The sequence below is a fragment of the Pan paniscus genome, chromosome 5, assembly GCF_029289425.2.
Source record: "Pan paniscus chromosome 5, NHGRI_mPanPan1-v2.0_pri, whole genome shotgun sequence".
Taxonomy (NCBI): Eukaryota; Metazoa; Chordata; class Mammalia; order Primates; family Hominidae; genus Pan; species Pan paniscus.
Window position 1 is genome coordinate 49,056,402 of NC_073254.2, and position 18,984 is coordinate 49,075,385.

Genomic DNA, 18,984 nt, shown 5'->3' on the forward strand with positions numbered 1-18,984 from the left:
AAGGGCAGCACACCAGAAATCATGGTTAAGCCAAAAAATCACAGCCTGAATCAACCCTGGGAAATGCTGGGGAACCACTGCCCACATTTTAAACAATACTGTTCCCGGTGACTTTGGCTCCTTCAAGTCCTAGTGGGCCTGGCCAACACACCCCTGGCTAACATCCCACAGCCTGGGTGGATTCTGGGGGGTGGGGTGGGGGTTGGACCTCCCGTGTGTTTGGAGGACCAGCAGCATCCATGGGAGCTTGCTAGAAATGCAGCATCTTGCTCCCTTCCCTAAGACCTGTTAAATCAGAATCCACATTTTCACACATTCAAGATTGGAAAGCATTTCCCCAGATCACAGTGTCTCAGAACTAAGGGCTAAAAAGGATATATATATGTATGTATTTTTTAAGTTTCAGGTTCTGGTTTCTATACTAATACATCTTCAGTCAGTCATGCTCACTGGCCAGAATCCATTCTCTGAACACCCTTGACCACCAAACTCACATATATTCTCTCCTATCTCTAAGCAGTCTTGCCTGTTCCTTCCCCATTTCCAAAATCTGGGGCTGCCATGAGTGCCCTCAGTGCCTGTTCTCTTGGCAATCAGACAGGGCTGGGCACCAGGTGATGTTGGGGAAATGGCTGGGTCACAGCAAGCAGGTGGCCTTCTCAGGAACCTGCGTGAGAAGGGCCTGAGGGAGAGGCCTTCTCAGGAACAGGGTGGGAAGCACCCAGACACAACCTGAGCTGAGGCACAGAGGAGACTTGAGAGTGCCTGTTTGCTCTGCCAGAAGGGTTGGGCCCGGACCACTGCAATTGCTTCCCTGCCATCTCCCAAACTCAGCTGAGAGCCCCCTCCCTGTCACCCAGCCCCCGTGGGAATGGCTCAGGCCAGGAGCTACCATCAAACTAGCTCCTTTCTCCCAGGGCCTGGTGACTCCTTGACAGGTTACAGCCCCAAAGACAAACAGATTCTGCCAAGCAAATAACTGTTCAGCAGTGGGGGTGTTGGGGAAGGCCTAGGAGTGGGTCTGAAGCTGCCAGAAGAAGACCCAGGTGAAGTGGGGGGTGGGCTCCCCTGCAGAGAACAAACAGCTGTGGGCACCTGGAAAGAAGCAAGATGCAGGTACACTGTCACGGGTGAGGGCACTCACCCCAGGGGTCTGTGGGCCAGTCTCCCAGGCTCTTTCACTCTGGGCTCTGTATCAGGCTGCTCCCTGAGAAAGAAGAGTCTTGCATGCAGGCCCTTGGGGCAGGGAACCAAACAATGCTTGCTGGCTGATCAGCTAACTTGGCTGATTTTCTTTGTGCTGGAGATACAGGTCATTTGGAGGCAGTTTCCTTACCTTCCTGGTCACTGGGCACCAGAAAGGGCAGGAGACCCCATTATAAACCCAGGACTAATTTCCCAAACATATAATGAACCTCAGGGTCTCAGTTTTCCCATCTGCAAAAGGGAAAGGCCCAGAGACCAAACAGTACACATCACAGAGCCATTATGGGGCCACACAAGTTTACAGGAGGCTTGAGGGTGCAATAAAACTCACCAACACATATGAAAACAGCTTTTTTTGGTGTGTGTGTTAATTTAATCATACAAATATTCATTTATACAATAAGGAAAAACCTCCTCATCTTTATCTCCTCCTAGGCACCATGAGGCCCCACCACAAACATCCAGCTGGCTTTCTACACACACCACTGTCCAGGTGGGAAGGGCAGCCACTGCTGCTCCTGCATTCACCCAAGGAAACAAAGGAAAGGTGCGGCGAGGCGGGGTGGGGTGAGTAATCAGCTTGCACTTCTGAGCCCTGGCAACCCTACCATCCTCTCCTGCTGGGCTCAGATTGAATTTGGGGAGGTATTTATTCTCATGCCCATTTCCCACCATGGCCACCCTCAGGCCACACCAGCTGTTTGGTGAGGTTCTCTCCAGGCTGGAAGTAACTTTGATGGGCTTAAGGTTACAGCCAGTCCTTATGGGGGAGAGAAGGCTGACTGCTTCTTGTAGAAAAATGCCCCAAATTCAACTGTCCTCATGGCAAAAAGAAAAAAGGCATGCACACGTGCACATCCATCCACACACACACACCTCACTCCATGCACACTGACAGATTCTTCCCAAGTCTGAACCCCTCTGTCTCCCCAACTGGGTTCAGACCCTATCACCTAACCATGGTGTCTGCCTCACCTCCTGGGTGCCAGACGCAGGTGGTCCTGCCCAGAGGTGGCCTGCCACTTGGTGAAGATTCTAAGAGGAGCAGGGACTACTGGGGCTGAGAGGTAGCCACTACCACCCCACTAGGCAGGGGAGCAGAGAGGGGCCCTAGGCATTGCTCTGAACCCATACCAGTGAGGGGAGAGAGAATGAATGATACTGATACCCTCCCTGGGCTGGGGAAGCCATGGACCCCTCTGCCTGCACTCCATGACTTGCACTTACTCTGGCCCTCTGCAAGGAGCTCACCTCGCCTCCAAGGATGTGCACAGAAATGGTTTGTTCTTGGGAAGGGAGACAAGGTGCTTGGGACATTTAACTTGCCAAGTGTGGTTGCCTAGAAGCAAGAGGAAGAGCAAGACGACTCTGGCAGGCCCAGACCCACTGACGGTGGCCCATGAAGCCCCTGCTGGGAAACTGGGAAGGGGCACCCAGTGTTGGGCAGAAGAGGAAGTGAGGAAAGCAGGGGTTGTGAAGCCTCCCACAATCCTGCCAGGGACAGCGGAGATGTGCTGCTTCAAGGCTACTAAGCAGTAAGAACAGCTGGGCATGCATGGGCTCCAGGGAGGCAGTGTCTCAGGAGACTGGTACCAGCAGCAGCAGTCTGGGCCTAATGAGGCCCTCAGACAAAAAGCCATCCTGAGGCCTGTGGCGTGGGTACCTGGCAGAGACTTCCCTCTGCTCTGCTAGGGAGTGGAGCACTCCCATGTGCACAGAAAATAGGTGCTCCAGAGTAAGCTCTAGTGAAGTCCCAGACCCAGCTGCACCATGCTTCTCAGCAGGCTGGCTCCAGCCACCCCCAGGGCTTCTCCAGTGGAATAAAGTTTATGCCCCCTTTTATTTTTGGGGGGGTGGGGAGGTGAAGAGGGAATTTCACACAAGCTTTTCTCCCACAATCAAGCTCTAAAAAAACAACAGTCTCAGAAGAGGATGAGGAGGAACAAACAACACACATTTTTTGGAACTCAGACACCCAGACAGAAACAGGCAGGCAGACCCTCACCCACACCCAGGCTATATGACTCCTTGCAGCCACTCATTACCTGGTCTCCCTGCCTGTTTCACACCCTCACCCACCACCCAGCTGGATGGGGGTGTGGTAACAGGCAGGTGACCCTGCAACAGCACCCTGGATCCATATCCCTGGCTCTCAAACCAACTAAGACTTGAGGGAAGGAGGGGGGTAAGAGGGACTTTGCATATTCTTGTATCTTTGGCAGACAGCTGTTCTAGCCTGGTTCAAGCTTCCCATGGAGATATCCACATCTCAACCTGCTCAGAATCTACAGGATGCCAGGGCAGGCCACCTGCCTGAGTGAGCAGCCAGTCAATCAGCCTCTTGCTTCAGCTGGGCTGCCACTTGCCCACCTCCCAGCCAATAATCTAGCATCCTGGCAGGGAGGCGGGGCTGTGGAGGTCCTCTCATTTCCATCTAAATGTGGTCTCCAAGATCAAGTAGTCAGTGGCTGGCCCTTCCCCATGACAAATTCCCCCTTTGGGGCTGTATTTTCATACCTCTACAGATCAGCCGCCACTAACAGGCTGTGAAAATATCAGAGGACAACTGAAGAGAAACAGGGAAAGGTGTTGTGTGACAACAGAGAAGCATGGGCCACCTTCAAGCTTGCCTACTGCACACCTGCTGGTGAGTTGCACCGACACCCGTGTGTGCACACGTGGTGCATACATATAACCAGCACAGAGGCACTGTTCCCAGAGCAAATGGGAAGCCACTGCATGAAGAATCCAAAAGAGCAGTAAGCATGATGGCATTTCTCTCTGCCAAGAGAAACATGGAAGAAAAGCAATTTTAATTGTTACAAGGGTGTGCAGAGGGACACCTCTCAGGCTTAGAAAATCCCACGTCACCCGAGATCTATCCTCAAGGCTTCCTCTGCTGGCCACACAGGGAAGTTTGGTCTTCAGAGAGGTTCTGATGCTAACAAGCCACAGGGTTGACGAATACAAATGTCAAAGGTGTAAATCAACAGAAGATTAAAGAGAAAAGAGGAGGAAAAGGGTGATAACTCATTGGCTGATGCCATTAAAAACAAATGGGGTTAGAGACTTCTGGAGTCATGTGGCAGGGCAGATGTACTCCTGAAGCACTGATCCGCAGAGTCCTCAAACATGCCACGCCAACTTTTCACCTGAATCTCTTCCAGAACAAGCACTATTCTATAAAGAATATGTTATCCCTTATTTAAAAAAATAAAAGTGGGGAAAGAGGGAAAAAAATTAACATGTGCTCAAAACTACAACCTTTCTGTAGGCAAAATAATTTTTGTTTAAAAAGATGGCTTTTTTCCCCCCATTTTAAACTTTTTCCCCCTTCCCGAGTGACCTAATGACTTGTTAGACTGATGCCTATAACAAAACCCAAAGTGGCTGCATGGATTTCTTCTTGGTAGCCTCAACACCATTCCTGTGATTCAGCATTCACACATGCATACTGAGTTTACTCAAAACTAGTCTGTTCTGCTTCTTCCTCTTCTTCCGGGATGAGAGGGGGTCAGAGCCAGGGGTCTGTGCGATGTGGTCTGCAATCCAGAGGAACCCCTTGCCCTAACCCCCCAAAGTCAGGCCTTCTGTCTTTTGTTAATTTTTCTTCTTGCTGACACCCGTTTAAGACTGGCCGAAGGGGTAAGGCCCATGGAGCCCCTGGAAGAGAGTGAAGATAGTCAGTGATGGTACACATAGCAGTGCAACTTGACAACCAAACCAAGTGCAAGATCTATGGTTCCCAGTGAGTCACAAGGAAGCCCCAATCCACAGACAAGGCCTGAGGGTCTTTGCCATACAAAACCTCGGCAGGCCAAAGATCAGTACATTTCAAGTTGCTAAGTTTCTCACTGAATCACATCATCCAAAGAGAGGGGAGGGTAGAGATAACTCCCCCATCTTTCAGATGGTAGATCAGTCAATGCCAACCTTCCTCCACCCAGGTCACAAAGCTTTCCTATTTCCTTCTTGACAAAAATGTCTCAACCACTCTGCTAAAGATCCTTATATGCCATTCTATGCACCTTAACTTCAGATGTAAGGCTACTGCTAGCTAACAACACATATATCAGCAAAAACACAGAAATAGCAACTATTTACTTAGCACCTAGGTCCCAGGCACAGTACTAGGGGCTTATCCTACATTGCCTTTAATTCTCACCTCTTCCCTAAAAGCCAGGTGAGTATTATAACACCTATTTCACTGACACCCATTTTACTGCAGAGAATAAGACTTGTTCAAGGTCACGTGGTTAGGCCAAGTGTGGTGGCTCACGCCTGTAATCCCAGGACCGCATAAGGCCAAGGAAGGAGGATCACTTGACCCCAGGAGCTCGAGACTAGCCTGGACAACATAGTCAGAACCCACCCCTATAAAAAATTTTTTAAAAAATTAGCCAGGCATGGTGGCACACGTCTATGATCCCAGCTACTTGGGAGGCTGAGGTGGGACGATCACTTGAACCTGGAAGGTCGAAGCTGCAATAAGTCGTGATTACGCCACTGCACCACTCCAGGCTGGGCAACAGAGCGAAATCCTGTCTCAATTTTTTTTTTTTTTGGAGATGGAGTTTCCCCCTGTCGCCCAGGCTGCAGTGCAGTGGCACAATCTCAGTTCACTGCAAGCTCCGCCTACCAGGTTCACGCCATTCTCCTGCCTCAGCCTCCCAAGTAGCTGGCACTACAGGCGCCCGCCAACACGCCCGGCTAATTTTAGTAGAGACGGGGTTTCATCATGTTAGCCAGGATGGTCTCGATCTCCTGACCTCGTGATCCGCCCGTCTCGGCTTCCCAAAGTGCTGGGATTACAGGTGTGAGCCACCGCGCCTGGCCAATCCTGTCTCAAGCTTTTTAAAAAAATCACGTGGTAAGAGGCAGAGCCAAGATTCAAATCCAAATTTGATGGACTGCAGTATTCCTTCTTCCCACGCTAGCTCTCCCTTGCCACATGATAAGGTTTATTCCAACTTGCCAAAGGCACTTTCTATGCTGCTTGGCTGAGTGGAAGAAGCTTCACAGTCTTGCTTCCCCTTATAAGAAAGACACACCAAGATGTGCCAACATCAAAAGCAGCTACACAAACCACGAACACGCTGGACCATGACGTGTGCTTCCTCCCCAGTCCCTGCTTTTTGTTTTTCCATATAAAGCCTCCCAAAACCAGAAAGACATCTCTAGCTGCTTGGTCGTATCACTAAACTAAACAAAAAATCCTCAGGAGATGATTTGGGGAATGGACAGGCCAATACCAATGGGGCATCCACTACGTGCCAGATGCTGCAGTAGCACCTAACATGTTCTCTTTAGCCCTCACAAAGATCCAAGGAGACAAGCATGGTCTCCAAGCTCAGACAGGTGAGGCAACCTGATTAAGGGAGCAGCACTGGTGAGGGAAGCAACTGGCATTTGCCAAAATGCCACATGGCTGTCAGCCCGAGCCAACCACGCCTCTAGCAGACGAGCTATGAACCATCTCAGCAGCCACAGCATCCACCCACTCAAGCAAGTGTGCACTGGGGCAGCAAAGGGCTCTCAGATTCCATTTTGCAAGTCCTGGTAGGGAGGTCCCATACATCAGAGGTATCAAGTTCACGCAAAAGTAATTGCAGTTTTTGCCATTATTTTTATTTTTATTTTTTATTTTTATTTTTTTCAAGACAGAGTCAAATGCTGGGATTACAGGCGTGAGCCACTGCGCCTGGCCTTTGCCATTACTTTTAATGGCAAAAAATGCAGTTAACTTTTACACCAACCTAATAGAACGTAAAGCAGCTTAAAACAAGCTGCCCTGACTCAGCAGTTCCCAACAACAATCATTCATCTACAACTACCCAAGGAAAGCAACAAAAACTTTAATTCCCTTAAGGTTTAGAACCAATACAATGCTCAAAGGTCTCTGTGCAGGAAAAAAAAATGCACAGCAAAAAGAAAACCTGGCTAGGTACGGTCGCTTATGTCTATAATCCCAGCACTTTGGGAGGCCCAGGCGGGAGAACTGCTTGAGGTGAGGAGTTGGGAGATCAGTATGGGTAACACAGTGTGACTCCATCTCCACACGCAAATTTTTTTTTTAAATTAGTTGGACATGGCGACGCATGGCTGTAGTCCCAGCTACTCAGGAGGCTGAGGCCAGAGGATCACTTGAGCCCAGGAGGTCGAGGCTGCAGTGAGCTATGATTGTGCCACTGCACTTCAGCCTGCGAGACAGAGTAAGACCTTCTCTCTTAAAACAAAGTCACAGGTTCTGAGGGTTAGGAAAAAAATAATGAAGTTAATAAAGAAAAAAGAAAACTCAAAAAACAAACAGCATTTGCTTCCTATGAAATATTTACCCCTTTACCCTAAATTTAACTGCTTTCCAGTCCAAAGCTCTGCACACTTCATGTGGGCCTTTATAAAGCAACTACTGGCCTTATGATTTGTCTAGAATACTTGAAGAAGGAAGTTTATGACTTTGTCAAAAAGCTGTTGTATATTCCCACTTAACGGATAAATAAAGCAGGTTCTATTCAATTGGAAGAAACAGGAATAAAGACGTGTGCATTTTCAGATTTCCTTTGAGTGCCCTGGCCTTCAGACCATTCAGTGCGGCATTTAACTAGTTTAGATTATGGTTATTGTTGATCCTCTATTTACTGATGTTCCATGCCTTTTATGAAGAAAAATAGCTACCTAATTCTCTTTCACCCAGTGAACTATATATTAGAGTTGTTGTTGTTTAATTGGAACAGAAAAATAGTTTGATGAACAAGCTCTATTTTTCTTACCCCCAAATTAATTACCATCACTTCAAGGAAGAGAGAGGGCACCAACTCTATTTGGAAGCTATTTTACGATCTAGACTCCCCACACACAGTATCATAGGTGTCTCATGTGGATCACAGAACACAGGCAACATAACACAGTTGTAGAGGAAAAGCCTGGCAGAGATTCCAAGAACAGCTTGTCTGGGGAGTCCTATGGCAGTAGGCCAAGCAGGAAGACCATGGTGGTACCTTCTGGATGGAGGTACTTTCAAACCGGGAGGCCCATCCACATTTCAGATTCCACTGGAGTTCTAAGACCTGGTGTAACAGGTTCTGGTAGCCAACGACAATCCCAGCCTAAAAGTAGGATTTGGCAATACAGATAACATTCACTCTCTTCTGGGGCCTAGCAACTCTTCAACTTTTATCTGTAGTAAAAACAGATGCCAAATATTTTAGCTAACCTGGAATCAATGAAATATCTTCTCTTACACTTGTACCACTACTAATAAGGAAAACAGATCAAGGGGCATATGCATTAGATGGTACCACAGAACCCTGAATTCAACTCCGACCCAAGCAAAAATTGAAGCCATCATCCTGATTATAAAACCCAGTGAGCTTGATGCAGAAAGCCACTCCTCTCTAGGAATAATCATGTCCTATCACATAGGGACTAGCAGCAAGACTGATTTATCCATGCTAACGGAGGGTATAAATACTCAAACCCAGAAAAAAACTCTGGTATCTGACTCCAGGTCTAAAGGCCAGTTGCCCAGGGCATACACCACTTACACAGAAATGGGTTTCCAAAGGCTACATTGAACAGCCCCGCATCTGCTAGGGGATATGAAACTGTTCGGGTCCATAGGGGCTGAGGTGTTGCTTGTTTTGCCTCAGCTTTCCCTAAGCTTTCACTGACCAGCTATCATAGGTATGAGCGTGGGGACCTAAGTTCAACCTGGCTAGAGAGCAGGCAAGCCTTAAAGCGCAGAGGCTCCACAGTCATTAGCTAAGGCAGCAACGCCTCCTGCTCACCAGTGTTGGGGAAGAGACTTTTGCCTTAGGCCAGCTGATTGATTACAGTAGTTGGGCCAAGTCCTGAACTGCATTTCCACAATGCAATAATAACGACTGCAAGCAAGCCATTATCTGGCTAATTTCCTAAAATTAAAAAAAATTTTTGTTGTGGGGGGTAAGGGAGGGGCGGTCCTCACTATGTTGCCCAGGCTGGTCTTGAACTCCTGGCCTCAAGTCATCTTCCCACTTTGGCTAAGTGCTGTAATTACAGGCATGAGCCACTGTGCTCAGCCCTAAAATATTGTTAGAGAACATTTACAGACATAAAGATGAGCTCAGTCTCATCCTTATCAATCTCCTAAAAGGAAAATTTAAGATCTAGTACTTATAATCCTGTCCTCAAAGCAAACCTAAAAATAACTGTCTCTCTGATTTGTTTTACAGAATCATTTATAGTTGTGTCTGTCGAATAGCAAGAATCATTCCTAGCCAGTGATGTGGTTATCACTTATCTTATGTGAGGGTAAACCTGCAATATCTTAGAGTCCTTTCTAAAATTATACAGAAGTCAAAATAACCTTTCCAAAAAGGAGTACTAAAAAACTGTCACTGATAGAAAACATCAAATGTATGCCAAAGTACTAAAAAACAGGCAATCGTTCCATTTCGGTTGTATTCACCTATTTTCATCAGTAGGCAGGGCAGTGCTATCAGAAGAGTAGGCTGCCCTTCTATGACGACAGAAGCTGTTCCTGATACTTAGTTCTGCCTTGCACATAGTAGACTCAGGTATCAGTAAAATGAATGAATGAATTATGAAATACACTGACTGGTGAGTCAGCCGTTTTTTAACATTCCAGGAAAAAAAAGAAGGCTGAAATTCCTAATGAAAAAAGGATGTCTCACTGAGAGATTTTTGCATTACTCTTTCTGTATACGAAAGCTTGTTGTTTAGATAAATTACCACAACACAGGACTTTCACATACCTGTCTTTATTTTGCTTTTATTTGTGATTTGATTTAAATAAATAAGAAGGTTCACACAGGTTAATAAAAAGACAAGCAAGTTTGTTGTATGGCTGAGAAATAATATGCTCTCTTGGTGTATACTGATGGCATTATCGGATAACACCATGAGGACCCTCCTCTTCCTCATTTCCTGGGTCAGTCCTGGTCAGTGCTTCTTCCGCCTAGTGCTCCTTTTGTATCACTTATGTACACTGAATGCAAACACAGAAGAATACAGGGTTTAGTACTAAGTCCTGTCCTGATTTGTACTGCAAACATTGTGTGGTGAGGCCCTGCTCACAGGCCTGGCCTGGCTGGCAGGGGCCAGAAACTGACTAGGCCCTGATCAAACCCATTAGTCTCTCATTAACTAGAAATAAAATTAAGTCTGTACTGGAGTAATGAGCAGGGCAATGGGCACTCTCTCAGTAATGTGCAAACCAGGGCCCTTTCCTTAATGCCTTCTGACTACTCCGGGAGGCTTGCTGGTGGCACAGCAGGACCCGTCAGCATGAGAGAAGGACTTCTGTAAGATGATTTAACATTGGTCTCGCTCTGTCGCCCAGGCTGGAGTGCACAGGTGCGATCTCGACTCACTGCAACCTCCACCTCCTGGGTTCAAGCGATTCTCCGGCAGAGGCGTGATCTTGACTCACTGTAACCTCTACCTCCTGGGTTCAAGCAATTCTCCTGCCTCAGCCTCCCAAGTAGCCAGGACTATAGGCACCACCATGCCCGGGTAGTTTTTGTATTTTTAGTAGAGATGGGATTTCACCACATTGGCCAGGCTGGTCTAGAACTCCTGACCTCAGGTGATCCACCCACCTCAGCCTCCCAAAAGTGCTGGGATTACAGGTGTGAGCCACCGCACTTGGCCTGTTCAAGTCTCTTTCATGTGACAGTTTCCCAAAATTCAAAGATGTATTTGATGCACTGGCTGAGAATGAGCGTGAGAACCAGCCAAAGAATAGGAAAAAACCCTACTTTTACACTCAAGGGCTGATGACAGGGCAAGCTCAGTTCAACCAGGCCTTCTGATTGTGCCAAAACATTTAACTCAGTTATTAGTGTGCTGAATGTATTTTTAAAGCTCTGTAAAAACAACTTGTTATATCTGCCTCTGTAATAGTTTTTCTGTTGCTCTTAACTAACCTCTACAGTCCTGTTGAGGAACTTCTCATCTACCCATTTATCCTCCCTTCACCCATTCATCCAACCCTTCATCATTCATCCCTCCATCCTTCCTCTATCATCCATACTTCCATCCCTCCTCCCTCCATACATCCTCCCTGTCATCCATCCTCCTGTCCATCCAAAGTCCCCCATTCCAAAAGGCAACTCCCACAGCCTTCACTCACCCCCTACTCCCCTTACATATTTTTTAAAAACCATGAAGAATAAAACTCAAACATAACTGTGAATGACAACACATTATTCAAAGTTTCTACATGGAGGTAGAGGATCCTAGCTGAATCTGACTTCCCCTTTTAGTAAAGATTTCAGAAAAAAGCTATTTGTTATTCAGAATTCTAGCTCCAAAGATCTGATGTAACAGCAAGTGTGCTAGAATCCAAGTGGGATGCTGTTATACAGAACTCTTTCATGGTCATCTCCTAGGGTAGAGGAGATTTCCAAAGAGGAAGAAAGAACCAGTAACAGTCTCACTGGGGAGGACAACAACATGAGAGAAGCTTATTCAAGTTCCTAGTCAGGTAGCCACCCTGCTAGGACACAGGATAAGGCTGCTGGTCCAGCTTTCTCTCAGAATTTCGATTCAAGCTCCTGTAACTTTCTGTCAACTACCCTTTCCTTACAAGCCATCATCTCCCCTGTGTGTCTTACAATTAATTGACAGGCATCAGCTTGCATAATGGCTGGTGGATTAAGGGAAGACAGTAAGTTGTCTCTCTCCTTCTTGGTTCCTTTCAGCTATATTTGGTTTTGTCTTGCCACTCCCCTACTCAAAAGCATTGCTGGCACTCTCTCCTTTCATATTAAATGTGAACTCTCCTTTGCTTGGCTTTTAAAGGTCTTCCTCCAAAATGCACCCCACCCTCTTTAAGCACACCTCACTCACCGCAGCCAAGCTGGCCAGTGTCCTGTGAACACACCCTGCCTGTGGTTGCCTCTGAGCCTTCCTGCATGTGGTTCTTCTTCCCTCCAATTCAGTTTGAATCCATCCTCCATCAAGGGATCACTTTCTTGATTACTCCAAGTCTTATTGCTTTGGCCGTCCCCAAATTCCTATTATCACTTAAAAGTCAACTAGAATTCAACATACTTCATCTTTACTGGCTCTTATTCTTTCCTATGGATTGGTCACATCTACGTTATCAGATAGTAAATGCTTTGAAGATAGGGATTAGTGGCTGAGCACCCAGGAGACCTCACTTACTGACTGAATAATATCAGTCAGTATTATTGACTGTATAATATCAGTCAATATTATTGACTGTGTAAAGCAAACAGCTTTAACTGGCCCTTAGGCAGTGAAATCACAGCAAAAAGTTCAAGACCCTCAAACCTTTGCAGGGGAACATCCCAGCTCTAAGGAAGCTCCCATTTATCCTGAGATACAACAGTTCTTAACCTTACATTTTGTTCTGGTCCTGCTGGTATACAATTAAAGCAGACTTAGCTGAGAACAAGTCATTTGAAACCTGAGCATCTATACCAGGAGCCATTCTTACACTTTTGAATTATACTTTATCTGTTTGAACCTATAAATTTCACGAGTCCTACTTTGAGAACTTTCATCAGAAATTAAAATGCTGAATTCAGAGTATGGGGAAGAGAATGGGCCCTTATAACCAAAATAAAACATGCTGGCAATCTTGGGAACATTAGCTCTGCTTCAGCCACAAGAGTGCACAGCATCAGAACAACCTCAAACAATGCTCAGAGCCCAAAGCAAATAAAATGGAGCTGGACAGCTTTGAAGCTACTGAGGTACAAAAAGGAAAGTTCCTGGAGATACTTTTTATTCTCAGTCAGATAGTAATGTTACAAACAACAAAAGACATTTTCTAAGGCCCATAGTTATGTTTGCTTAATTTATTTAAAAAATGCACACAACATTCATGCCAATGTAAACACCAGCAAGGCTGCGAGGACTTTACTGGCTCTTCTGGGTTTTCAAAAGAGAATCATCAAAATATTAAGCCCAGAGTCTCCTGGCAAGTCCCTTCTGGTACACAGTGTGCTAATCTGCCAGCCAACTGGGACAGGTCCCTTGGTTGCTCTGTGTTGCTTCTTACCGGCCACACATTCTTTTGCAGTTCCCACAAATGAATGAAGAGGTCTCTACAACCTGACACTAAGTGCATAAACTACCTTCAGAGAATAGCCAACAAACTTCACTTGCCAGCAACCTCACTGTAGTGTGGTCTAGAACATTAGACTCAAACTGGATCCCTGGGTTCCAGCCTGCAGCCCACCTTCAATTTGCCGTGTGAATGTGAGCAAGTTACTTATAATACTTCCCTACTATTTTTTCAAACGAGGATTATAACTACGAAATCACAAGTGTGTTGTGAATGAAGAATAAGAATAAAAGCAGTAAAGGTACTGTGGATAGTATGAAATGGTTTACATGTTAGACAGATAGTGTTAAACTCAGCCCTTGGACCTCTAACTATGCCAGAGGTTCACCAGTGGGGGAATTTTGCCCCCCAAGAGACATCTGGCATGTCAAGAAACATTTCTGGTTGTTACACTGTGGGGAGGGAGGGCAGTACTATTGGCATGTAGTGGGTAAAAGGCCAGGCATGCTGCTAACCACTGTACAATGCCTAAGACACATATACCCTTGCCTTGTTTAAAAAAAAAGACTTAACTGGCCCAAAATGTCAACAGTCTTAATCAGTCAGCTAAGAAACCCTGACCTCCTCTCATCATTTAGGGAATCACATTCAGTCTTACAGCATTAGATGCCATCCATGTGACATAACTCTCAAATTTATATCTCCACCTAGACTTCTCTCCTACACTCTATATCCAACTTGGATATGCAACAGCCCACTTGACACCTCCATTTAGATGTTTATATAAATATCCAACATATCCAAAATGGAACCCTGTTCTCTCCCCACTTCTACTGCATCCTTTCCCCTCTCCATTGATGGTAGCTCCATCCCTCTAATTGCTCAGGCCAAGAATCCTGGTGTTATCCTTTCTTCTCTCTTACATCCCCTTCCAACCTATTAGCAAATCCTGTTAGCTCTAGCTACACAATATAGATCCGGACATGGACCACTTCTCTTACCTCTGCTGCCACCAACCTGATCTGAACCACTCTTACTCTTTGCCTGGATGATGGCATTAACTTCCCTGTTGGTCTCCTGTTCCTACCCTTGCCCTGTATTTACCACCCAAGAGCTAGCGTGCTCCTTTTATAGCATTAAGTCACATATATCACCCCTCTATTGAAAACCTTTTAAGGCTCCCCTTTTCCCTCAGAGCAAAAGCCCAAAGCTTTATAAGGGCCCGCAAAACGCTCCACAATCTGGTCTCTGTCCCCTGACTTCATCTTCTTCTACTCTCTCTCGTGGCTCTGCTCCAGGCACTGGCCTCCTTGTTATCCCTTGAACACAACAGGCAAACTTCCACTTCAGGGCTTGTACTGGTTGTCCTCTGCCTAAAATATTCTTTCTCCAGATAGGCTTTACAGAAACAAAACTCGATTTTAAAGGAACTGTAGGACAGCCCCTACGTATGTTCTAATTCTAAAATACTCAGTATATTCAAAGGGAGATTTTTAATTTGTCCCAGAAAAATAAGACCCCAGAGACTGTATCTTGTGGCCACTATCAAGGAATATAGACAGGTTTGGTTTTTGTGTGTGTGACATCAAAAAGTACAGATGCTGCTATAACAAGAGTGAGTTAATGAAAATTTCAATGCCAACAAAAACCTAAACCCAAGTGACTATGAAGGTTTCTAGGTAATCTTTTCCCTTCTTGGAGGCTAGAGAGAAAGCAATAGCTGGTGGGGGGAAGAGGTTTAATAGTAGAAAAGTCACATAATATTTGGTCAACAATTGCCTTGATCCTCATTTAAAACGTAGCTGTACGTTACAGAAAGCCCACAGATGTCAGCCCAGCTAACAAAAATGTGCACTTGAACACTGCAATTGGGAAGCAACGCAGTGCAATGTTAAGAGAACACAGCATGCTTAGAAGTCAAAAATAACTGCTTTTGTTGGTATCCTGGTCTTATCACCCCGGTAGATGACCTTGGGCAAATCACTGAACCAGTCTCAGTAACTGTAAAGGAGTGATAATAACAATACTTTTATCATGGTACTGTTTGTGGACTACATGAAGTAATGCATGTCAAGCACTGAGCCTACTGTCTCTGCGGAATAAAAACTGGAGGCTGGGAAGCAGGGAGGTGACTGGAGTTTTTTGTCATAAGCTTGGTAGAACTACTTGGTTCCTTAAACTACGTACATTGATAAATTTTAATAACAAAAATGAAATTTAAAAAAGTCCTCAGCACAGTGCCTGGCACATAACTGCTCAATCAATGATAGTTTTACAGCTCTGATTAATGTTCTTTCATTGGCATGAGAATAGTGTGTTCTCACTACCTGTTCCTTGCCAGAGGGCCAAGTTACACCAATTTTCCATCTAGCTTCTCTTTGAACCATCTTTAAACCTTTCATGGAGAGGATCTGCATGTGAGAATGAAGACAACTCTAGGGTTTCATGGCAGTGGGAAGGTTACACTGGTGCCCTCTTAATGCCTCACATAAGCACTAGCCCAGTTGAGGACACCAACTACCTGCCTTCTGGTCAAACTGCCTGGGCAAATGTTGGTCCCAATTCCACAAAGTCACCCCAAACCCTTCCCTTATTATTATGTTAAACTTTTTGGCCATTTCAAAGTAGATAATAGATCCACAAGCCATTACATAGCCAGGCCCATAGAACAAAAGATCTGCCTTTTCCAAACCTCCTCCAGTACCCCCCCCACTACTGTTTCTAAACCCTCACCTGGATGGAGAGAAAAGAACTCTTCTATGCCTTAGTCAACATAGATAGCAGCAGGTGAGAAAAAGAGCTGATTTCTGATGTAACAGAAGCAGACTGACTCCTGCTAGCTCCAGATACAAAATGCTCTACAGGATGACTGTCAAGAGAGGAAAGGGGTGGGGGTGGGGGAAGAGAATAAGCACAAAAGCAAGCCAGCAAGCACGAGCGCGTGAGCAGATGGCACTTGGCAGGGATGGCTCTGGAGGAGCGGGATGAACCTCCCCACAAAGATAATAATAAGTTTCTCCTTCTGAACCAGCATTTGATGGAAGTAGTAACAGTGGCTCAGACTGTAATCCAGTTTAAAGTGGGAATATATGGCATATACCAGCCTCGAACACTTTTTTTTTAAAGAAAGAACAAACACAATATAAGAGCCATATTTCAAGTAACAAAATAAGTGAATTTGGGGTCCTCTTCAGCTCCCAGTGTAAATCATTACTCCTTTAGTGAAAGAAAGCAAAGCAGGTAGCTGTCCTAAAGAACAGCCCTTCGATTCTGCCAGCCACACTCTTATTCCCAGCTGTCCTGAATCAGACCATTTGGGGTCTTATTGCTCTGTAAAGGCCTTCTTAGAAAACAGGGAAATTTTAAAAATTACTGGCATATAAGAAAAAGGCATACGTAACTTTAACAGGACTTTTTTTTCTCTTTCCACATCTCTGTGAATTGTTTTTCATCAGTTTCGCACTGTCCAAACAGAAGCTACTCTGGCCCCCCAGAGATGAGTCAGAGTGCTAGAATTCACAGCAAGGTTAGCCTTGAGTCAACGGAGTGAGCACCTATGCTACCCTAACTTGATCGTCAGATGCTCTTCAGCTAATCACATAAAAAGGGATCATTAAAACACTTTCTAGCCTTCACCAGTACTTGATCTCACTGTTCACCTGGGACAGACAGTTCAGCCACAACTGAGCTGACAATGAGGCAAGCCAATTTCTAACAAAAGCAGGGAGCCAGATTTATGAATCTTTGAGGCGAGTCAGCATATATTTACTTTTCTGACTCCTTCTGACAGCTCTCCCACAGGGAGAAGCCCCTTTGCGTTGTGGGATGCAGCTAGGGCAGGCATTCCCCCCAGGGACGGAGCACTGAGTTCAGGGAGCTTACGATTCAAGAACAGCTGGGAAGGACTCCAGGGTGTCTGTTTCCTGGCACTGACAGATGTGCCATTCTGTTGACATATCCACCCAGCCCTCATAGTGCAGGTGCCTGAAGCAATCTTTTACCTTCATCCTACCAACCTTAGCAAGTTAAACTGTAACTATGGAGGCAGCAGGAAACTACCTGCCTACTAAAACTGTGGTCATAGGCTTCCAGAGCATCACGTTCTTTCCCAGCCTTGATGGCAAGCAGGGATCTCTCTGGAGTTAATCAGATCTATTGCCAACTCAGTGATCCCTGACACTAGCACCTTAGGCACCCCTCCTCCCTAGCCAATAAAGATGGCAACTGAGCCGGGCACGGTGGCTCACATCTGTAATCCCAGCACTTTGGGAGGCCGAGGTGGGCAGACCACTTGAGGTCAGGAGTTCGAGACCAGCCTGGCCAACATGGTGAAACCCTATCTCTACTAAAAATACAAAAATTTAGCTGGGCGTGGTGGTGCGTGCCTGTAATCCCAGCTACTCAGGAAACTGAGGCAGGAGAATCGCTTGAAATCAGGAGGCGAAGGTTGCGGTGAGCCGAGATCGTGCCACTGCACTCCAGCCTGGGCAACAGAGCCTGAATCCTGTCTCAAAAAACAAACAAACAAACAACAACAACAACAACATCAAAATGGCACCTGGGCTGAACTGAAAATACTTCCCAATTCCAGAGCCCCAGAGGTCTCTTTCTTCCTCTCCACTCATTCACAAATAAAAGGGTGCTAATTTACTATAAACACCACATGGCTTGTGTGCTTTGAGTGTAAAAATACTTTATTTTTCGTATCAACCAGAAAAAGAAGTCACTACTTAAAAAACCCAGCAAACACTGGAGCTCTTCGAAAGATGCCATAGTCAATGATCAGATTATATAAGGGCTGTGTATCTTATTTAAACTCTGCCTCATTCACACCTTGATACTACTGGTCATCAACTCAATACAAGCTTTCCCTCAACACAACCTCCAGCCCAACAGGAGGATCTAGGGAAAGCTCAGGTTCACCTACCATGAAACACCTTTTAGTAATGTGGCACCTGGACTTGAATTCCAGCTCTGCCTCTCACTGGCCCTGTGATACTAGGCAAGTTACTTAGCCCCCTGAGCTTTTGTTTCCTCATCTAAAAATGAGATGATACATGTAAAGTATCATCTTTACATCTTTGTTTCCTCATCTAAAAATGAGATGATACATGTAAAGTACTTGGCAGCATGCCTAGCCCATCCAAATAGTTAAAAAAAATAACTCTGATATATACCCGATCTCATCACTTTGTCAGGTATACACTTCAGAACCTCAAGCATGCCCTGCCTTTATAAATAAATAAATTACATATTCTCAAGCCAAATATAAATGTTTAGGATTATCTCTGCATTTAAGGCTCACCTTTAGCAAAGATTTATGATAGATGTCCATTCATATTTATGACAGATGTCCTCCACATAACCAATTCTTTTCAGTGTCATTTGTATAATTATTCCATCCCTACTTGTCAAAAAAACACACTGCAACCAACTGAACCTATCTCCCATTGTCCATCACCCATATCTCACGACCACAGGCCCCTTACTCACTCTGCCCTTAGCACTTCAACTGTTCTCCATGTCCTTGCTGTCTGTCCATCTTTCCAAATCTCACCCATCCTCTGCAAAGCCCTTTCCTTCAACTCCATCTCCACTTCATCTCTGCTTCTCTAACTCTTATTGCACCCTTCCAGCCATTACATACAATACAGGCTGGGAGCAGTGGCTTGCATCTATAATCTCGGCACTTTGGGAGGCCAAGGTAAGAGGATCACTTGAGCCCAAGAGTTCAAGAC

General features: G+C 45.6%; 1 protein-coding gene across 5 annotated transcripts in view; it reads right to left on the reverse strand.

Moving 5' to 3' along the window:
- ILRUN (inflammation and lipid regulator with UBA-like and NBR1-like domains) overlaps positions 1-18,984 on the reverse strand; it is a 154,513-nt gene that overhangs the window by 41,638 nt on the left and 93,891 nt on the right. For 2 of the 5 annotated variants that reach the window (XM_003808541.5, XM_003808542.5), the window contains one exon: positions 1,557-4,869. The exons of 2 other annotated variants lie outside the window; for them this stretch is intronic. In XM_003808541.5, coding sequence (XP_003808589.1) covers positions 4,834-4,869 — 36 coding nt within the window. In that variant the 3' untranslated portion in view covers positions 1,557-4,833. Of the gene's footprint in view, positions 1-1,556; positions 10,196-18,984 lie in introns of those variants that run through there. One more of the 5 variants, XM_008960607.4, reaches the window with a different exon arrangement.